The 22,115-nt window shown below is 34.3% G+C and overlaps 1 protein-coding gene across 2 annotated transcripts in view; it reads right to left on the minus strand.

The window, feature by feature from the left end:
* Positions 1-700: 700 nt before the first annotated feature.
* The window catches only part of SCLT1 (sodium channel and clathrin linker 1), a 178,001-nt gene continuing 156,586 nt past the window's right edge, over positions 701-22,115 (minus strand). Inside the window, exons 19-21 of one of the 2 annotated variants that reach the window (XM_080796975.1) lie at positions 7,920-7,998; positions 5,098-5,193; positions 701-1,240 (exon numbers count right to left, since the gene is read on the minus strand). In XM_080796975.1, coding sequence (XP_080653101.1) covers positions 1,178-1,240; positions 5,098-5,193; positions 7,920-7,998 — 238 coding nt within the window. In that variant the 3' untranslated portion in view covers positions 701-1,177. Of the gene's footprint in view, positions 1,241-5,097; positions 5,194-7,919; positions 7,999-20,555; positions 20,634-22,115 lie in introns of those variants that run through there. The other variant, XM_080796976.1, reaches the window with a different exon arrangement.

Genomic DNA, 22,115 nt, shown 5'->3' on the forward strand with positions numbered 1-22,115 from the left:
ACAAGGGGACCTGACCTGGTCTGGAGGCTGGAAGGCTCTCTGAGTCAGGGATGTCTGAGCAGTGGTGATTTGAAGAACATGCAGATGGCAAGGGAGACACGGAGATCTTGGGGGAAAGAAGGATGATGTACGGATGGAAGCAAAAGGCTACCATCAGAGCTACAGCACAAGAAATGAGGGGAAGAGGTAGTCAACCACATCACATAAAGCCTCCCGGCAAGCTCCTAGACTCCATGGCTTCGATTTTCAGTCCCATGCTAAAGACTCCCTTCCTATCCCAGTTTGCCAACACCAGTCCTTAGCTTCTCACGGCTGCTCGAATATTCACACACGAAGGTTTTCATGTCACTTCAAACTCAACTCATTATCTTTTATCTGGACTACTGCAATAGTTTCCTAACTTGTTAACCAGATGCAAACTTTCCTGCACTCATCACTGGAAAGCAGGGTGTCCCAAGTTCAAACCAGGATCAGAGAATAGCTAACTATGTGGATCTGTGAAAATCAACTAGCCTGCAATAGTTTAATGCCCATGCATTCTCAGACTTAAAGATTCCATTTGATTAGTACTGCTTTGAGTAATAGAGCAAAATAAAAAACAAAACCTCCCATTCTTAAATATCTGATAAGTACTGGAAATCATATAAATTAAAAATGAATCACTACAATTATACATTAAAATACATGACAGCATCATTTTAGAAAGTGCATAATTTATTACATTTATGAGTTTATAATCAAATGGATACTTGGGAACTTAAAAAAATGAGTTACGAGTAACAATTAGATGTGAAATTCTCAAATCATGGAACCTGAAATATTAGAATTCTAGCATTGTCTTAAAAAATCTCTTTCTCATGATTAGTATAGCTTGAAAATTATTATGCTCTTCCAAGGGAAGAAAGGGGGAATTGAAAAACAGACACGTTGATGAAGGCAATGAATTCTTCTCAGCTGGCTTTATTCTCCACTGAAGCTCAATATAAGGTTATATTTTCTTTACTTACAGGAAGCTGCCACTGTTCTGTTTTCCAATAACCCTCAAAACAGAATGGAAAATGCTTATGCAAAATGGCACAAGCCTTAACCATTCTCTGCAGGTCTTTACCATTTCAATACACTTCTAGTCCAACAGCTTTCCCAACTCTAAAGTTCTGCGAGTGAACTATGAATATTTTTAAATATTTTCCAGATTCATCATGGAGGCTGCTTTTCTTCTCTGCACTGTAATCACACTGAGCTGCAATTAAAATAGACAATCAGTAAGTAGTTACTTTTTCTAGGAAAATCTTACACTAATACAAAGTATAATGCATCACAACTTAACAATTATTGAAAATAATCTTACTGGAGGGGGTCCTGTAAGAGGTCATTTTTGGTGTTCATGTCTGTTTTACACTTGCGACTTTAAAATACCCGTATTACACTAGAGATATGCATGTCAAATATGACATTCCATAGCTAAGAGTGATATACAATACTTAGAATTCCAAAGCATATTTCACTGATGCAAATCATCTAGATAAAAAGTTAACTAGAAAAGTGAGTAAAATACAAACTAAGTGCGATCAAGCACAACACAAGGTTGGTAATAAGATGATGACAGATCATAATAAGAAAGCTCTAATAGATAAATAGTCTTCAAATATCAATTGGAGTTGATATTATATACACAAAGTAAAAAAAAAATCCAATAGTACAATAGAGTATACATTATAAAGAAGCTTTCTCACTGCTGTTCTTCATTCTATAGCCCTCTTTCCAGACACAACCACCATTTCCATTTTCTAAGTATATTTCTAGAAATACATTCTAAATGAGAATAGATACATATATTTCCTCACCTCTTTTTATTTAAAAAATGATAAAGTGCTATACATATTTTTCACCTTTTTTTTTTCCTTCCAAATGATCTACTGTACAAATGACTCCATGTGAGACCTACTTTATTCTCCTTAACAGCAGCAAACCTTCCCTGTATGGATATGCCACAATTTAACTGGTTTCCTATTAATGGGCATTTAGATGGCTTTTAATCTTTTAAAATTAAAGGCATTGCTGCAATTAGTATTTTGACATGCTTCCCTGCACAGACTTGCCCAGGTGCAAGTACACCATCTGCAGAATAAATTCTTAGAACGACTGGGTCAAAGGTGATAAACATCATAATTTTTTGAAAGATACTGCCAAACCAGGCTCCAAATAAATTGCGCCAACATACATTTACATCAGTGATGTGTGGAAGTGCTAGCATAAAGTATTATCAAACTTCATGATCGTGAAATGGTGAAAAATGGTATGTGATTATGGTTTAAGCCTGTGTTTGTCTTATGGGTGAGGATGAGCACCTTTTCAAATGTTTAAAAGCCATCTGTCTTTTCTGTAAATATTTTTTATTCTTTTGTCTATTGTACTGTTGCACTTTTTTTGTTGACTTACCCATTCTTTACATACATGTTAAGAATATTACTTTTGTCTCATGTTTTGCAGGTATTTTTCTCAGTTTGTTATTGACTCTATGACTTTAAAATGCAGATACCTGAAATTTTACACGTTCACATTTATTAATTTCTTTTCATAGTTCCTGGGTTTTGTGTTCTTGCATAGAAAGGCTTTACCACACTGATTTTAATGTCAAAAGAATACAGTATGGCTTTCAGTGGTTTAGACTAATACACTTAGAACATATAACCATACTCCAAAGATGGAGGAAGAATGTACAGAAAAAGTTGATCAGAACAGCACATTCAGAGCATGGAGGACTTGGTATAATGCAGGGCTCGTGTATGATGCTGGGCTGTACTGATATGTTTGACATGCACATTAGAGGAAATAATAATCTTCTAACTCCACTCCTTCCTTTCATTAAGTATCAGGCCCTTAGCAGGAGAGTCTTTCTAATAGCAATTTTCAGTTTTTAGAGGAAGATGGGAAAATTAGAATTCAGAGAAAGCAAAGATAAGGATTTTAAAAAACTGAATGTATGTCTAATAAAGAAAATTTATAACTTGGACTCATTTAGGATAGAAAAAAAATTAACTCCAGGGAATGATTCCTTTTTGTGGATGAGAAGAATGCTGAATGATTACTTTTCATCTTTAAACGTAAACAGGATGGAAGGAGAAAAGCTTAAGGAAAAACCAGTAAAGTGGTTACTGACACAACATTTAAAAAAAAAAAAAAAGCTCACAAAGAGAATGGTGAAATCTTTGTCAACAGAGAGTTTAAGTAACAGGAGAAAAACATCAGTGTTGGGCTGTTTGGGTTTACTCCTGTCAGGAGGGAGACTAAACGAGATGCCAAGTGGGTTATCCAATTAAGGTTCTATAACTGTATTCCTTTTACTACAGAAATCAAGGTAGTTGATTTTAAGTAGGAATTTTCTTTACCATAGTCCTTAAAAAAGGTAAACTTGAAGCTCCAAAGATTGTGATGTAGAGATTTAACTTCTCATATAACTATGTATTTACTAACAACTTAATGATTATGCTAAGTGCTTATATGTGTTAATTCCTTTGATTTTTCAGTAAGTCTATAAGGGAGGTGTTATTCTATATCAAACATGAAGACACTGAAGCTTAGAAAAGTTGAAATTGCCTCAAATCACATGGCTACTTAACGTCCCCAGGCTATGTGCCTGACACCAAAACATACACTTTTAAGATACTTCCCAGTATACCCTGGCTCATGTTAACTTATAATCTAAGTGAATGAATGCTTTCTTGAATGATAAACTACTTAATTCATGAATACATAATTTAATAAGATACGTTTATTTGATAAAGCTATAATTATTTTCAAGAGGGAGGGGAACAGAAGGGCACATTACTGGATTTTCTTTAAGCGCCACGCATTGTTTGTATCAGAGGTAGATTTCAAAGAACTCTATAAATATCACACACATAAACCAAATTCAGTATTTAGAGCTGTTGTACTATGTATGAAGTACTGTTATAGCTATGCATATTAATTTTGATTGAAACAGTAAATTTATAACCAAACGTATTTAATAAGGTAGTAACATGGTTTCTTTGCCTGCCTATCTGTATCTACCCATCTGTCTATCTAAACTGTTTCCAGACTATCTTTATAATTGCCAGACGATCTCACACTGTTCCTAATAGGAGGGAGGGACTATTGCTCCCACTTTAGAATAAATGGCCCATTGACTTTATATGATACGTGTATATTATGAGTAATTACCCCCTTAGTATTTTATTAATATTCTGCATTTTCTACTCTATTTCTCATTGGAAAACTTTTATACAGTATTTTAGATTTCTATGGTTATATACAAGTGTGCATTAAATGAACTTAACCTATAAGTCATTTTTCCCATTTAAAAACTACAATAAAAAAAGTACAATTTGAAATATTATATCCAAAGCAATGTTTTCTACTTCCAAATCTGTCATTGATCATGCCTAGACAGAACAAAATTCTAGAGCAGTGCTGTCCAAAAGAACTTTTTGTGATCATAGAGTTCTATTTATGTTGTCCAATATGAGAACCATAGTTATATATGGCTACTGAGCACCTGAATGCCAGCCAGTGTAGGGTGCCTGGGTGGCTCATTTGGTTAGGCATTTGACTCTTAATTTTGGCTCAGGTCATGATCTCAGGGTTGTGGGATCAAACCCCTCATTGGATTCTGCACAGCATGGAGTCTGCTTGAGATTCTCTCCTTCTCCCTCTGCCCCTCCCCCGACTCACACGTGCATTCTCCCTCTCTCTCAAATAAATAGATCTTAATTAAAAAAAAAAAAAAAAAAAAAAAAAAGGAAGTCCAGCCAGGGTAACGAGGATTTCAAATTTTAATTTACTTAATTTTAATAATTAAATTTGAAGTGCTGCTTATGGCTAGTGGCTATCATATTGGACAGCACAATTCTAGATTTAGGTGTCAATTTAGGAGACTCATGTTGATTTCTGTTTTTAAAGTTTACTTTTACAACCTCAGATATTAGAGAGACTAATTTTAAATAGTTTAATGAAGTAAAAATAAAACTTTGAGTTCTCTGGGAACTTTTGAGGAATGTTTCTTATCTTTGATCTACTCAGACTATTTACTCTAGGGATAATAAGGAAGCTCCCTACCTGCTGGGAAGCTGAAGCCGCTCTCTGTTCTGCCTGACTTAGACGCCTTTGAAGTCTGTTGGCTTTTTCTTGATGCTCTAGAATTAGTTTTTCATTCTGTTATGGGGAAATATAAAACAAGTTAGAAATCCATAAGTGACACAGAAAGCTTTTGTGGAATAATCAATGAAAAATCTGAATATCACTATACTCCTTATAAAATGCAAGGATAATGTATCTCCAAATTTACATTTTTTCAAATTATGAACTTCAAATTTCAAAATTGGTTTCACACTTTTTTTCACACTACATTGCTCCCCCCCAACCTATGTTACCAAAGAAAGTGAATTAAATCTAAAACCAAAGTGAATCAGAAGTTAAGACCAAGGGGCACCTAGGTGGCTCAGTGGGTTAAGTCTCTGCTTTTGGCTCAGGTCATGATCTCAGGGTCCTGGGATCAAGCCCCACATCAGGCTCTCTGCTCAGCAGTGAGCCTGCTTCTCCCTTCTCTGCCTACTTGTAATCTCTGTCAAATAAATGAATAAAATCTTAAAGAAAAAAAAAGAAGACCAAGATTTTCAATATTTGATATTAATCTTGAGATGCTAGCTCACTGCTTCAGAATCATCGGGAATATGAAAATACAGACTGCTGGGCCTCATAACCAGAGCTTCAGCAGGATGGGATCAATTTTGAGAAACGGCACTCCTACTGAGTTCTAACTTAGGTGGTGTTGATGTTTGCTAGTGATTCAGAACCACTATGTGAGAGCAAGCTTCTAGAGAAATTGTGATGTTCCCACTATTAAAGTGCAAAGAACAGAAAATATTCATTCTAGAAGTCTTGATTTTTAAAGAAATAGACTTGTCTTAAATGATTTGTATGTTAAAGGTGTTACTCCAAGGAGGAAGAACTCTGTTTTTACATGCTCCCCAATACATGGGGAGGGCATGTAGAGGGCATGAGGGCCATTAATAGAGTTATTAGGCATTGGTATGGATTGAAATATGACCCTAAAAAAGGATGTTGAAGTCTTAACCCCCAGTACTTATGAATGCATTCCTTATTTGGAAATAGGGTCTTTGCTGATAGTTAAGGTAAGATGAGGTTTTAGGGTGGATCCTAATCCATTATGCCTAGTACCTTCATAAAAAGGGGAAATTTGGACATAGAGACTGACATGGACAAAGGGAAGGCCACATGAAGATATAGGAAAAACACCATCTACAAACCAAGGGACGCATGAGGCCACCAGAAGCTGGGAGAGAGGCATGGAACAGATTCTCCCTCAGAGGGAACCAATCTTGTTGACTTCTTGATTTGGACTTCTGGCCTCCAGAATTGTCAGACAATAAATTTCTGTTGTTTAAATCACCAAGTTTGTAATACTTTGTTAGAGTAGCCTCAGGAAACTATACAGACATTATGAACATAAATCTGTCACAATATGCTGTCATGCAGACAGGTTCAAAGAAACTATCAATTATCAAATGTATTCGTCCTCTTCGTATTACTAGCCTGAAAAAAGTTTTTGTACAACTGGAATGTGGTTTTCTGGCACTTGTCTGAATTGAGAGGATAACACCAGTTTAATTAGAAATAGTAAGAAAAACACACTTTCTATGAAGAACTAGATAGTTCCCAGGTCCTAACATATAAGTGATAATAGTGAATGTCAGGCATAGTAATATAAAATACTGAAATAACAACATACTGTTAAAATGAGATTATATTTCTTATTGTACCCAAAAGCAAAATTAAATTTTATAAAGAGAGCTATATTGGCTGTTTCAATTTACCAAGATATTTAAATAAGTAGTCTTAAATTTAAAAGGCGTATCATTAACACTAGAGAAAACATGGGGGGGGGAAATCCCATCATCTATAATAATCATTTTCATAAGTACCATCAGACTACATACAATATGCATTTTTCTGTGCTACTACCATAATGGTTAAGGAACAGTCTAGGTTAGGTAAATCATAATATTTGCAACTGTTCTTTTTCAACTCATCATTCTGGTTGCTTTTGATCTTCCAATATTATTAACATTATTGTGTTGAGTATCTGCCTTTAAATTTTTTCATATTTTCAATTATTTCCTTAACTACAGATTCCTGGAAGTTTTGAAAACTACAATGAGTATTTTAATAGTTACTGTTTGCATTCTAAATAGCTCATATCAAGTTATAATGCTTTGAAAATTAAGAATAATGATTTCATTATGGCTTCTATAGATGGCCACAAAAATATAGCAGACTGTATAGCCTATTAATGACATTCCAACAAATACATATGAAGTTCGAATATCAAATGAAGAACCAGAGTTCTAGAAAGCTCTAATCATAATCTATAAATTGTTAACTTTTTTTTTAAAGATTCAAGGAGAAAAATGATGAGCTCTTGCTGCATTTAGTTCTAAGCATTAATCTGAAGGAGTATTTTAATATATTCCAGTAGACAAAAGTAATTTCTACGTATCTTAAGTGTTGAACTAAAACAAAATATGAGGAATGGGCTAAAAAATATAATCTTAGACATGCTTAGAAATGAAGGGAATCTTAATACATTTTCTGCAATACAGCATGTTATAATGGTGAGACTGAAATAAGAGCTCTACATTTTGTCTTTTATATATGATAAATGACTGACTTTCAAAGCTTTTATTCACATTATAAAATGTAGACTTTTAGGGTTATGGATGATTTCTCTACAAAGAGTACTCACCTCTGTATGGTCATCTCCAAGTTGAGAATTAATTTGGAGTTGGCTCAGGTAAAATTCTATAACATATGTATCGAGCTGCAGCAGAAAGTACTTCCCGGGAGAGTCATTATCTTACCTCAACTACCTTTTCATTTGCCATTTCCAGCTGAGAAAGCAGCTCTTGGGTATGAAGTTTCTGTCGACTCAGCTCACTCCTATTAATCAGGAGACAGTCCCCCACCCCAAGCCATTAATATCATTGTTCAAAAATCTAACAAAATAGAATCATTTTTAATGAGATATATGTTTATCTTTTAAACAAAATACCTTCTTATGTGCAAAATAAAGTCTCTTTAATAATCCATGTTTTAAAGGGCTCATTTATTTTTTTATGACATGCACATGTATTCTGGAGATTAGCTGTACAATAATGTGAATACACTGGACATAACTGAGCTATATGCTTAAAAATGATTAAGATGGTAAATCTCATGTATATTTTATCACAACTATAAAAATGTTAAAATGTTAAATTTTATGTATATTTTACCACACAAAAAAAGCAAAAAAACCACACACACATATGTTCTAAAACCACTTAAGCGTTTTCAATATTATCTTGAGGAATTATTTGGCTTAAAATGAACATTTATTCATATTAAACAGATAAAGTATTTGTTATTATAAAATCTCATAAGCTATTGTGATTCTTGGCTATAGTATGCATTTTTAAGATTCATATACTGTGCTTCTTAGAGGAACTCAATTTTTGGAAATTTAAGGTGATATTAATCACTCCAACATCACTTCAGTTGTAGTATATTCAGAACTGGCATTTATGTTTTGGTTGTATATTTGCTATATTTTATACATTCATATCCTTTATGCTTTAATAGATGAATTTATCTTATGCATACAGCTGGCTGTCTTCTTCCTCTTCTTCTTCTTTTTTTTTTTTTTTCTAACATATAAGCATTATCTTGCTTTTGACCAGAGATAATTTCAAGATTCTCAGGTTAGAAGCAGAAACAGTATAGTTTTCTTTTTTTTTCTTAAAATTTTATTCATTTATTTGTCAGAGAGAGAGCAAGAGAGAGCACAAGCAGGGGGAGTGGCAGGCAGAGGGAGCACCGGGCAGAGGGAGAAGCAGGCTCTCTGCTCAGCAAGGAGCCCAATGTGGGACTTGATTCCAGGACCCAAGGATCATGACCTGAGCCAAAGGTAGACAATTAACCAACTGAGCCACCCAGGCATCCCAGAAACAATGTATCTTAAAAATAATTTTTAAAAAGATCAAATTTCTGAGTATTAAAATACCCAGTTAATTCAGGATTGGTTTTTATCCTTTGATCTGCTTCTTAAATAAATCAGAAGATTAACACTTCTAAAGTAACTTCAGCTTTGAATTTTTTCCAGATGAGCTACACAGCCTAAAAGCTTGGTAGCCCCTTAAGTGACCTATTATGTATATGAATAATTGTTAAAATCAGCAATTTGTTATAAATATATAGGAGAGAATAAAAAAATGTCACCAACAAATCAATTCCACAAATATTTACTGAACATTATGTGCCAAGACAAGGTATATGGTGGTAAACACATAATTGTTGCCGTAATAGAACTAAGAGGGAAATGGCTTCATCCATACAAGATATGGTCTACGAGGACACTGAGTATCTACCATTGATTCCATGATAGACAAACCCATATGTTTTATCTTTGCTTTCTCTTAGTGTAATAATAATGTAGAATAAATTACTGTGCTTACTTTCAAGTACTTTGTGTAGCTTATAATTACTGCTACAATATAACATAACAAAAGGAAGAAAGGCAAAATGATTGAAGTGGCCAGTCTTCTAGGCCAAACGTAATTAAAGGTAAAGTTATGCACATTAGTGCTAATGAGAAATAACCTTTGAGTACTACTGAGATTAAGATGATACAATGATCCCATTTATAAAGTCAGCCAACATTCAGTTTATATAAGACCTTTCCAGAAAACACCTACTGCATAATTGATACCTAAACCATTCACTTACACATTTTACATGATAGTAATAATTTCTGATAAGTACTATTAGATAGTAATAATTTTTCACAAAATTTAAGACCACAAAGATTCAAATGATTATTTGAATTATTTTTAATCTGTATAAATATGTTGTTGTGTATCAAGCTCTGTAACCCCCACTGGATGGTAAGCAAGTTTGTTTTTCATCTTTGTATCCTTAGGATCTGGTACTCAATAGAGCTTGGCAAGTAATAGTGAAGATGATGATGGTGAGAATAACAGCAAACACTTTCATAGTGCTTACTATGTGACAGGCACTTCTGGGTGTTTTATTTACATTACTTAGTTTTCATGATAACCCTTTGAGATCCCCAGTTTTACATATGAGAAAATTTGAAAATAGAGAAATTTAAAAATAAAGTTAGGTGATGTAGCTAGCTAATGTGCATAATTTTATATATAGTTCATGTGCATGTGATATAAAATCCTAGTCATGCCTACAAAATATAATTTAGAAATACATTTGTAAAATGTAATTGATTTACTGCCTTCCCTGTGAGCAAAATTTTATAAAATTTAGCAACAAAGTAATATATGCTATATCTGTTAAGAAAACATTAAATGTTTAGTAAACAAATTATTAATGAAACTAATAATTTCATTAATTGAAAACTGATAAGTCATCAAATTCATCAATCTGAGATGCAAGTAGGTCGACAGTGAGAACCTAAGGCAAGGGTTTCTCATCTGTCATTCACAGATAAGCTTTAGGTATGCTCTCAAGCACACTAAATTACCTGCAAGATTTTGTGTGTACTGTCCTTTCTGGGAAGATAGTCCACAGATTTCCCGAGATTTTTAAGAGGTCTGAGGCCTAAGTAAGGATAAGGATTTTGTCTGGACTTTCCATCTAGAATATACAAAGTTTTTTTAGATCTTCATGTTTTAAAGTATGAGCAAACTGATTGGAGTGTTTTAATGTTGGATGTCTTTCTTATACAAACCACATCCATAATGTATCATCTGTAATTATTTCCACTTTTGGCTTCATTAATGTGGTTCAAGCATTTAAGGGCACTTGGCAAGCAATCCAAATACAGAGTTTTCTAGATTTTTACAGTATTCCCTCTGTTCTTTCAGGGTTGTTTGTCCAAATGTACTGCAATAGCAAATTCTCCAAAGTATCCAATTTAGTTTTGAAAGACATCATAATTTTCTCTTTCTGTAATCATATATCCCTGGTATATTTACTTATGTATTTCCCAAACAAATACAACTGGCATAACCTAGTTTGGGAGCAAACATAGTGACACTTGTAAAGCAAGTGACAGATGACAACATTAGAATGCAGTCGACTAAGGCAAGGGCATGTAGAACACTTTGGACAATTGGTGAGCATTCTTTGCACAGCGATTTACTTCACTGGTTAATGTTGTTTTATGATTATTAAGTGGACACCAGCCAAAGGAGTTTTCTACTGTACCTTGACTTTACTATCGTACCTTATTATCACTTCAAGTTTGCAAAGCAGTTATTATTCTCATCTTCTAAGTAAAGGAGGTAAAACTCAGAGAAGTTATTCAATGTTCCTAAGGTTAAGACTGAATTAAGACTCAGAGAAATTATTCAATGTTTCTAAGGTAATACAATGATTGAATGAAAAAATGGGGTTCATACCAAATCTTTAATCAAAATCTTCTCTCAATTAAAGTACACTGCCTTGGGGCACGTGGGTGGCTCAGTGGGTTAAAGCCTCTGCCTTTGGCTCCGGTCATGATCCCAGGGTCCTGGGATCGAGCCCCGGATCAGGCTCTCTGCTCGGCGGGGAGCCTGCTTCCCCCTCTCTCTCTGCTTCCCTCTCTGCCTACTTGTGATCTCTGTCTGTCAAATAAATAAATAAAATAAAAAAAAATAAAGTACACTGCCTCATAATTACAAGAGATATTAGTAAAGTATATCTGTGGCATCATATAATATTAGACCTAAAAAGCAAAATGAAGATTCTCTCTTAAAAATCCCAATAATCCTAAGTATATGGCAAAATGGTCAGTAATTGTGAAGATTGTGATCTCCATTTTGTACATGGCTTCAAAAGACCTGACTACTAAAAAAGGAAATTCATCCTAAGGTTTCAAATCTCATTCAGTTAACTAAAAATACCACAGGTTAAAGCAGACATGCCAGCTTTAGATATATTAGGGCACTCTTTGTCATTGTCCCAGGTTTTTTCCTTCCCTATCTGTACATTCTCCCTAAGTGATCTCATCTATTCCATGACTAAAGAAACACTAATGAGCACCTCAAATGTAACCTGTCCAAAATGCAAACTACTTATCTAGACCACCCCAGGTTTCCTCCTTCCCAGTACAAGTCCTCATCATCTACCCAGATGTTCAAGTCTAAGCCAAGGCTTCTCTTTGACTCCTCCCTTGACTCATTCCCTGTATTTGACATCAAATAAACTTGTCTTACTTCCCTAATAGATTTAATAACTGCCTACTTCTCTCCATTTCAGTTCTAAGCTCTAAGACACTGTCACCTATTGCCTGAAATACTGTAATTATCTAATATCTGGTCTCCTTGACTCCATTTTTGCCCCTTCCCTAAGTCCATTTTCCACACAATAGCTAAACTGATCTTTTAAGGATCTAAGGATGTTTAAAGTTCTTCAATAATTTTCCACTACTGTACACTGGTCTTTCTCTTAAATTAGTCTTACTTAAATATTTTACTTATAATAAGTAAAAATATTTCATTTAAAATGCCCTATAAGATTCTCATGATCTGATCTATGCCTAGTTCCTCAACCTTATACCTTCTCTACACTCACTATACTTTTTTTTTTTTTAATTTTATTTATTCATTTGACAGACAGAGATCACAAGTAGGCAAAGAGGCAGGCAGAGAGAGAGAGAGGAGGAAGCAGGTTCCCTGCCGAGCAGAGAGCCTGATGCGGGGCTCGATCCCAGGATCCTGAGATCATGACCTGAGCTGAAGGCAGAGGCTTAATCCACTGAACCATCCAGGTGCCCCAACACTCACTATACTTTAATTACACGGGTTTATTTCTTCGTAATACTGGAGCTTCGTACTTGCTATTCTTTCATTGGCCTGAAATATTTCCCTGGCTTTCTTGTATAGCTGATTTGTTTCTATCATTCAGGCCATGCTGAAGGGAAGAGTTTCCACTCGAAATGTGCTTCAATTCTTAGCATCACTGGCATATATAATAACTGAAAAGTATGGTTATGAGGATAAGAACAAAGTTTTCCCTACAATGCATGAGTTTCTTTGAAAATACCATGTATACTTTAAATAAAAAAAGAGAAGTTATGGTTCTTTAAGGAATGGGAGCTTGAAATTTGGGCCAACATCTTAGACATTATCGTCAATTATTGTAATTGCTCAGATAATTCTGTTATTATTGAGGCACAATTTAAGATAAGAATAAGCTATGTATATTTTGGTTGATATAGCATAGGGGAAATTTCCTCAATGCTTGAAATCCTTTAGTGATGACTAAAGATTAAATCACATAAGGCTCTATTCTATATTATACTAGAGAATTAAAAACAAAAGGTGTACTATTCGTTTCATGGAAATGATGGATCTGCCAGCTGTAGAAAGTGCTTTCTTTGAAACTCTCTTATGACAAATTAACATAGCATGTGCCAGATGTTTTTTTCTGTTGAATTATACTGTAATATGCTTCAGTTACTTTTAGTAATTATGCATTTTGTAATCTGCCAGTACCTGCAGCTGCCTCTCATTCTATTAAAAAAAAAAAAGGCAGTTATGGCAGCCAAACAGTACAGATATATAGCCAAGAATAATGTTTTAGAGACTGAAGAAAATTCCATAGGCTCAAATGCTGTGTGTTCATATTAAATATATATGTTTATATAAGTATTTATATATCAATAAAATTGTACTGAATGTACAATATGTATATGAATGGACAATATGTAATATTTTCATCAGAAAAATATTTTCTTTTGAAAATACTACATGCTGTAAATTAATTAATTAGTTAATTAATTAAATACAATTTTATTGGTCAACTATATGCCAGGCAAGATGTTAGCTCATGGTCTTATAGAAGAAATAGATATAAAACAAATAAACAAACAATAACAACAACAAAACTTGAAAAAAAAAGAATAGATGTAAATAGGAAGTTCAGTAAGTATCATAAAGAATAATGAGCAGAACGGTATGGGTGTGACATAAAAGAAAAGACTTGATTTGTCAGGGGAATTAAAAATATTTTATAAAAAAATGATACTTGAGTTGGGTCTGGAAGGAAGAAAATTTTTTTTCAGATGGGAGTTGGGAAAGGACATCTCTACAAAGAAATAGCATGTACAGACTACTTTTCCTTCATATTTCACATCCAATCCATCAGCACTTTCTATTACCTCTAAAAAAAAATTCCTAACAAATTCACCTTTCTTTTTCTTCTTAGTCTAAGCCACCATTAACTCTTAATAAGAACCTTGCAGAAGCCTTCTAAGTTTTCCCCCAGCTTTATTACTCACTCTCATTTTCCACATAATAGCCAGAGTGATCTTAAAAAAAAAACAGATCAGGTAACTGTTTTCAAAACTGACCACTGCCCTTCACTCACATTTAAAACCCTTTAACATGGCTAATAAAAACCTACAAGATCAGGTTCCTGTCTACAGCAGAGACAATGTTCACCAAACATTCTGTTTGTTCCATATACATTTCCTAGACTCTTACGCAGTTACACTGGGTCCATATGACGAGTTTGGCCAATGAAGGTAAAAGGAAATGATGTGTATCACTTCAGAGTTGAGTTAGTTAAGAGCCAGTGTTCTTCCATCCCCCTCTTTCCCTGTTTCAGTGATTTCAGGAAACCACATGGTCGAGGTGGTGGAACGTCTACCAGCAGAGCCTTTCTGCAAAACTGTCTGATATGTATAGTAAGAGCAAGAAAACCTTTGTTATGTTAAGTCTATGAGATGTCAGGGTTTGTTTGCTGTGGTGGCTGACAATACTTAATATATTTCCCAAATATGTCACTATTGCCTTTCTTTTGCATACTTTCACTTTTACTTCAAACATACCAAGTTTATTCCTGCCTTGGGGTCTTTGCACTAACTGTTCTCTTTGCTCACTAATTGATCTCTATTCTTTATCCTGATGTTTAAATGACAGGATTCTCTTTGTCATTAGATTATCTTAAGATTTATTTTCTCATAGTATTCTCCTTGTCTACCATTCTCAGGTACCCACCCATTCATCATCACATTGACTGATTTCAATTTTTTACATACTACTTATTATTTGATTTTAAGCATGCACATACACACACTTACCCACACGCAGTAATTCCACTTTCCCATCAATAATCTACTATCTTTAAACAAAACAAAACAAAACAAAACAGGGAGACCTTGGACTTTGCTATATCATCAGTACTTAAAGAACAGGCCATTCAATAAATATGTGATGAGTGAGTGGAGTGCAGACTGGGAGCTGTGAAAGGGCTGGCTGAACATGTTGGGTTGGTTTATTGAAGTGGGTGTTTGGTGTGGCTGGAACACAAGGAACATGAAGGATTGAGGTAGACAGGCAGATTTCTGGTAGGAACATGGAGAAAACACTATAAGAGACCTATAGGCAATAGTAAAGCAGAAGGCTTTAAGTAGGCAGTGCCAGAATCATAATTGCTTTTCAGGAAATTAATTCTGATAGCAGTATGAAAGATGGAATAGAGCAGATTAAAACGGCTGGCAGAGAAACCAGAGGGAAAGAGGCTGCTTTAACAGTCATGATTAAAGATGTGAAGGATCTGACAGGTGGCAAGGACAAATATATTACCACATGTTTACATATATGCAAGTATTTCTTCGGACAGATTCCTGTACCTGGAATTTCAAAAGCATCTGTACAGTTTAAGTCTGTTAGATACTGCAACATTACCTTATAAAAAGGCACTCCCACCAATAATGTACACCTTTCCTGTTTCTTTATGTATTTGCAGACATTGTATAATAATTGTCTTTTACATTTTTGTCAATTTGCTGGGTAAAATTATTGTTTAAATTTGCATTTCTTCAGCAAATAGTGTGACTGAACCTGATTTGCTAAGTTTAAAGGTGCTTTGTATTTCTGCTTTTATGAGCTGCCAGTTCACATACTTTGTCCATCTTTTTATTGGTTGTTAATCTTTTTCTTTTTTTAAAAAATCTTTTTCTTAATTATGGAATTCTTCATCAATTCTGCATATTAGTCCTTTATTTTTGTCATTTGTCTTTTATCTTTGTTTAGTACCTTTCTTCACATAAAAGTTTAATTTTTATGGTTAAATCAATTAATCAATAGTTTCCTTTTTTGTATTCTGGGTTTTGAGTTTTATTTAGAAAGACCTTTCCATTCCAAGATATAAAAATAATCCTATTTCTTCTAATACATTTTTATTTAGCTTCTTAATCCACCTATAATTTACCATATTCTAAATGATTTAAAATTTTTCCAACATCATTTTTTCACTATTGATTTGAAATGGCATATTATCGTGAACAAAATTTCTGTTCAAACTATCTATCCCTGTGTAAATACTACCACACAGCCTTACATATTTTAATGTCTGGTAGGATAACTCTCATCTCACTTTTTTCCTATAGAAGTTTCTGATTTAGGGTGCCTGGGTAGCTCAGTCAGTTAAGTGTCTGCCTTTGGCTCAGATCACAATCCCAGGGTCTTGGGATCGAGCCCCACATTGGGCTCCCTGCTCAGTGGGGAGTCTGCTTCTCCCTCTCCTTCTACCTGTAGATGCTCCTCGTTGTGCTCTCTCTGTGTCAAATAAATAAATAAATAACAAATAAAATCTTTAAAAAAATGTTTTTGATTTAATCTATAAAAATAACAGGGTCTCATTCTAGTAAGATTACTACAGATATAGGACTTATAGATGTTACACATTAATAATAACTATTAAACTTATTTCCTCTTGGAAGCTCAAAATTCCATATTACATATATTTCAAGATAAAAGAGAAACTAGGAGGGAATAATTATAGATGAATTAATAAAATTTTACAAATTAAAGCAAACTTCAAACAGAAAGAAGATACCACAGAGGAGCTCAGATTTTTTTTTTTAAGATTTTATTTATTTATTTGACAGACAGAGATCACAAGTAGGCAGAGAGGCAGGCAGAGAGAGATGAAGGGAAGCAGGATCCCTGCTAAGCAGAGAGCCCGATGTGGGGCTCGATCCCAGGACCCAGGGATCATGACCAGAGCCTAAGGCAGAGGCCTTAATCCACTGAGTCACCCAGGCACCCCGGATGGAGCTCAGATTTTTAAAAAGCTTTTATACTAGCTTTTTGAGACTAAAATGAAAAGCTTTCTTCTATGGGAAAATTATTTAATTATTTTGTGTTACATTTAATTATGGCTATACTTACTTATGGTACGATCTTAAGAAATCATAGGTACCTAGTAATTGTTTAATTGTCAGTCATCAGATGTAACAAAGGTTTCCAAAGGCAGCATGAGTAGTCCAGAGAGGACTCTAGCATCCTAAAGGTTTTGTGGCTATGCTGGCATTTGGTTTTGTCTCTAATGTTTTTCTAACTGTAGTAAATAGGTGGACACATAATAAACAAGAAAAATAGCCAACCTGTAAGAATTTAATTGTTATAAAGCAGAGAGGATAGAGGCAAACAGCCAAGTTATTTTCAAGATTTGTTGAGTACAGACTAGCACTAAGTTTTTAAGGAGCACATTTTTAGGGAGAAAGCTTTGATGGTTAATATGGCACAATAATGGCACACTGGGAAACAGGATGTCAGGACCTAACCTTCAGAGCTCATTTTTTTTTTTTTAAGATTTTATTTATTTATTTGACAGAGAGAGAAAGAGAGAGGCAGTGGGAGACGGAACACAAGCAGGGGGAGTGGAAGAGGGAGGAGCAGGTTTCCTGCTGAGCAGGGAGCCTGATTGGGGGGGGGGTTGGGGGGAGGGCCTCGATCCTAGAACCCTGGGATCATGGCCTGAGCTGAAGGCAGATACTTAACAAGTGAGCCACCCAGGCACCCCCAAAGCTCATTTTTGATAGCTAGTAATAAACACTTCTTGTTTGAATGGTAGAATACAGAAATTCACGGTATATACAGAGAAACTCTTACAGGGAGAGTCAGATGCATGAAATGAGCCACTTGCTTTTTAAGCTCTGCTCTGTAGTTTATTTTGTAATTTATTATTAGTAGTTTATTTTGTAATTTATTATTAGTGAAAGACCTAATAGGTTGAAGACTTGGATTATACCATTGAATCATTATGAAAACAGAACCATTTCTAAGGGTAGCAAATGAATCCATCCCCAAAGATACAGAAATACCATCTAGGAGTTAGCCTTGTGCACTACTGGTCCAACATAGTATACATCAAATTGCTAAAGCCCAATACGGATGCTACTGTAAATGTGTCCAGTATAGATCCTCACATTCATAACATTTTTTCATTGGAATAAGCATTTTCTACTTCAAAAATTATAAATTTATTGTGGTATCCATATAATTCTCTATTTTGACCAATAGGTGAGATATATCAATGAAAATATTTTCGTAGCTACATTTCTATTGCAGATTTTTGACTTGATTTCGTATATATTCCTCAGTGTTATTTATATCTCCAAAGATGAGAGATACAATTTATATATATAAACTTGCCTAAAATCTAGTACTTTTTAAACTAGTAATGTTTTCATAAATTAAAAATGGAATAAGCACATGAACTTCTCATATAAGTCTCATGCATTATATCATAGTTTACTTTGAATACAACAATCTCTTAGCATTTATAAAGGCTATTCCCTAAGTCCAGAGTTCACTGTTTGCTTCCTAAACATTTTACATGCAAAGCATGGAGCTAACATCTTATATTTGTTATCATATGAATAAAGTCGTACTATAACATATGGGGTTTATAGATAAGTGGAAAGGACTGGGGCTGAGTGGGATTCAAATTCAGGTTTGACTGACTTTTGAGTTAGTGCTCTTATGTCTAATGCTGTACTGCCTCCTTATGTGCTAAAAACATACTGTTTCTCACCATTATTAAATATATAATCCTTTTGTGAAAGGAAATAATCTTAATGCAAAATCTTGTGAAAATATTCCTATGTTGAAAGTTAACATTTTAGTTTTGACATGCCTGAGCATACTAGTACAATTTAAGTGACACAAAGACATGGAGAAAGTTTTTCTTAGTATATTCTAATGTAATTCTATTTCCAACTGTGGTTTAAACAATTAACATAGGAATATCAAGCAAAGGTTAACTATAACCTATGAAAGCTAGGTTTTCCTATGCAAAATCTTAAATATATGCAATGAAACCTTGTTAGAATATAATGCTTTCTCATATTTTTATAATTTTATAAAAAATTATCATATAACAAAAAATTGTTAATTTAAGCATAATTACTCCTTTTAAAAAATGTCTAAAGAAGTATGACTAATCTAAAAATTCAAAGCATGTAAAAATTGTAAACTATTTATTTTTGATAATCGATTTACTTTTGAGCAATCTTTTTCAATCTACTCAATGGACCCAAAATGCCACAGAACATGGGGCTTTTAAAATTTACTAAAAAACAGTGCTCTGTCACAAAAGCAGTAGAGATGATGGCTAGAAGAGTCTGGATATTTTTTGTCTACTTTGTTTTTTTTGCTCCTGTCTCTAATAAGAGCATTCAAAGGATTCTTTCCATATGTGTTTATTGTGAATTTATTAAAAACGGTTACACTGAATTAGAATGGCAGAAGGAAATGTAGTGATAATAACTAATATCCATTTGAACTTGAAAGGATAAGATCATGATAAAAATTGAAAGGAATGTTGAAAATCTCTCAAGGACAGTCAAGAAGTAGCAATTCAGAGACAGTAAGAAAATTAAAGAACAAAATTTGAGTATATTTCTAATTTGAATAAAAATATAGATTTGCTAGAACTTTACAGTTTATGACACACTTTGATATTTATACTTTTTCATAAATAACCTTAGCAACCTAATGTAGCTTTTATTCTTGTAAGTGATAAAATTGAAGCTTGGAAAAACTGATTTATACATAATCACACATTTGTGGGGCAGATCTTGGATTTGAATTTAGTATGTTAGCTTTTTATATACCCCAACTGATACTTACACTAAGATCTTAAGTCAGTCACTTATGTTTAGGAGAAAATTTTTTGGTCTCTAAAAATGTATTTCAGTAGCTCATTGTTTAAGGCCACTGATAAATATATGAGTGTAATTATATTTTTCAATGTCTAAAAGGCTGTTGAATTAAGAGCTATGCATAAAAGATGGAGATCACTCTGGGAAACCATACATAGTCATCTAAGATTCTATGTAAACTGGAAATAAATGAACATAATGCCTTAGTTATGTGCTGAATGGATGATTTGAAAAGTTCATATTCTGAAACATTACTGAAGAAGCTTTGAGAACAGTTTAAGTTCTTAGCAATGACACATAAACTGAGTTTGATGTAAATTCAAATTCACAGAAAAGGTAAAAGAAAGAGTTAATTCACTAAAAATAGAGACTGAGTTGCTAAAAACGTGGTAGCAGAGTAAACTTCCATTGGTATGGATCTTTATAGTTTGACTCCCCAGGTAGAATGTAGTATTTCTGATGGTAGGGCAATACTCACTTTTTTTTTTTTTTAATGATGTTAAAACTATTTTAAAAAATATTGCATAATGTAAGAAAAATAGTCTTACCCATTTTCGGTGTCAAGTGATGATATTATTCTCTTGATTTTGAAGGAAATAATTCTATTCCCTTTCTTTCCTTTTATCTAAGAGGTAAGAAAAAATCACTAAATTACTGGAAATTTGGTAGCTTTAACTTACTTAGGGTTTGGAAGGTTGTTTACCAAAACCTAGTTTTTAAGGCTGGACAGAGAAGAGGGTAAGTAAGGTTTGAAACTGAAAAAAATCCTAGTTGTATTGACTGGATTCAAGGTGCAACTGGCATCAAGATACAAACTTTCTTGACTGGGCTAGGCAGGGCTCTGTTAACCTAATGTGATCTGCAGAGCAAATCTGACCATGGTGCACTAGCACGGCGAGGGGGCGGGCAGTTGAAACAAATTTATACCCCAAGATTTCATTTAGGTAGGAATGTCCCTTAGAAGATTGGTTGGTTAGTTTTATATTTCTTATTCCATGAATTATTTCTATTTATTTCTCTCTTGAGGGTAGTTGACCACTTCATGTTGCTATATTAAAGCACTCTATTTTTTATGGAAATTATTTTCAAAACAAGATTGTTTTATTTGAGAATTCAACAGGAGGCAGTATGGCAAAATGGAGATGAAATCTATGGGACAAATGAAGAATTTGGCCTTATATTGGAGCAGGAGCAGTTTATTTTACTACAGCAGGGTATACGGGAAAAGATGCACATGGAAATATAAATGCACCTTCCTACATTGATGGTGGGAATGCAAGCTGGTGCAGCCACTCTGGAAAACAGTATGGAGGTTCCTCAAAAAATTGAAAACAGAGCTACCCTATGACCCAGCAATTGCACTTACTGGGTATTTATCCTAAAGATACAAAGGTAGTGTCCGAAGGGACATGTGCACCTGAATGTTTATAGCAGTAATGTCCACAACTGCCAAGCTATGGAAAGAGCCTAGATGTCCATCAACTGATGAATGGATAAAGAAGATGCAGCATATATACACAATGGAATATTATGTAGCCATCAAAACCCACAAAATCTTGCCATTTGCAATGACACGTGGATGGAACTAGAGGGTATTATGTTAAGCAAAATAAGTAAGTCAGAGAAAGACAATTATCATATGATCTCACTGATTTGAGGAATCTGAGAGGCAGGGCAGTGGGTTGTGGGGGAAGGGAGGGAAAAAGGAAACAAGATGGAGCCAGGGAGGGAGACAAATTGTAAGAGACTCTTAATCCCAGGAAACAAACTGAGGGTTGCTGGAGGGGAGGAGGGTGGAAGGGATGGGGTGGCTGGGTGATGGACACTGGCGAGGGTATGTGATATGGTGAGTGCTGTGAATTGTGTAAGATTGATGAATCACAGACCTGTACCCCTGAAACAAATAATACATTATATGTTAATAAAAAAATATAAATGCAGTAGTCTTCTTCTGATAGCTTCTCTTTTCTTGGTGAAAGAGGAATTGAAGTTACCAAATGGAAGTGATTGTGGGAGGAGATGTAAAAGATCTGAGGAAGGACAAGAGGGTTATGAAATAGATGCCAAGGAGAGTAGAATCTACAGACTGACTGCCTGGTGAGTATAA

This window comes from Martes martes (genome assembly GCF_963455335.1).
Source record: "Martes martes genome assembly, chromosome: 2".
In the NCBI taxonomy this organism is placed as follows: Eukaryota; Metazoa; Chordata; class Mammalia; order Carnivora; family Mustelidae; genus Martes; species Martes martes.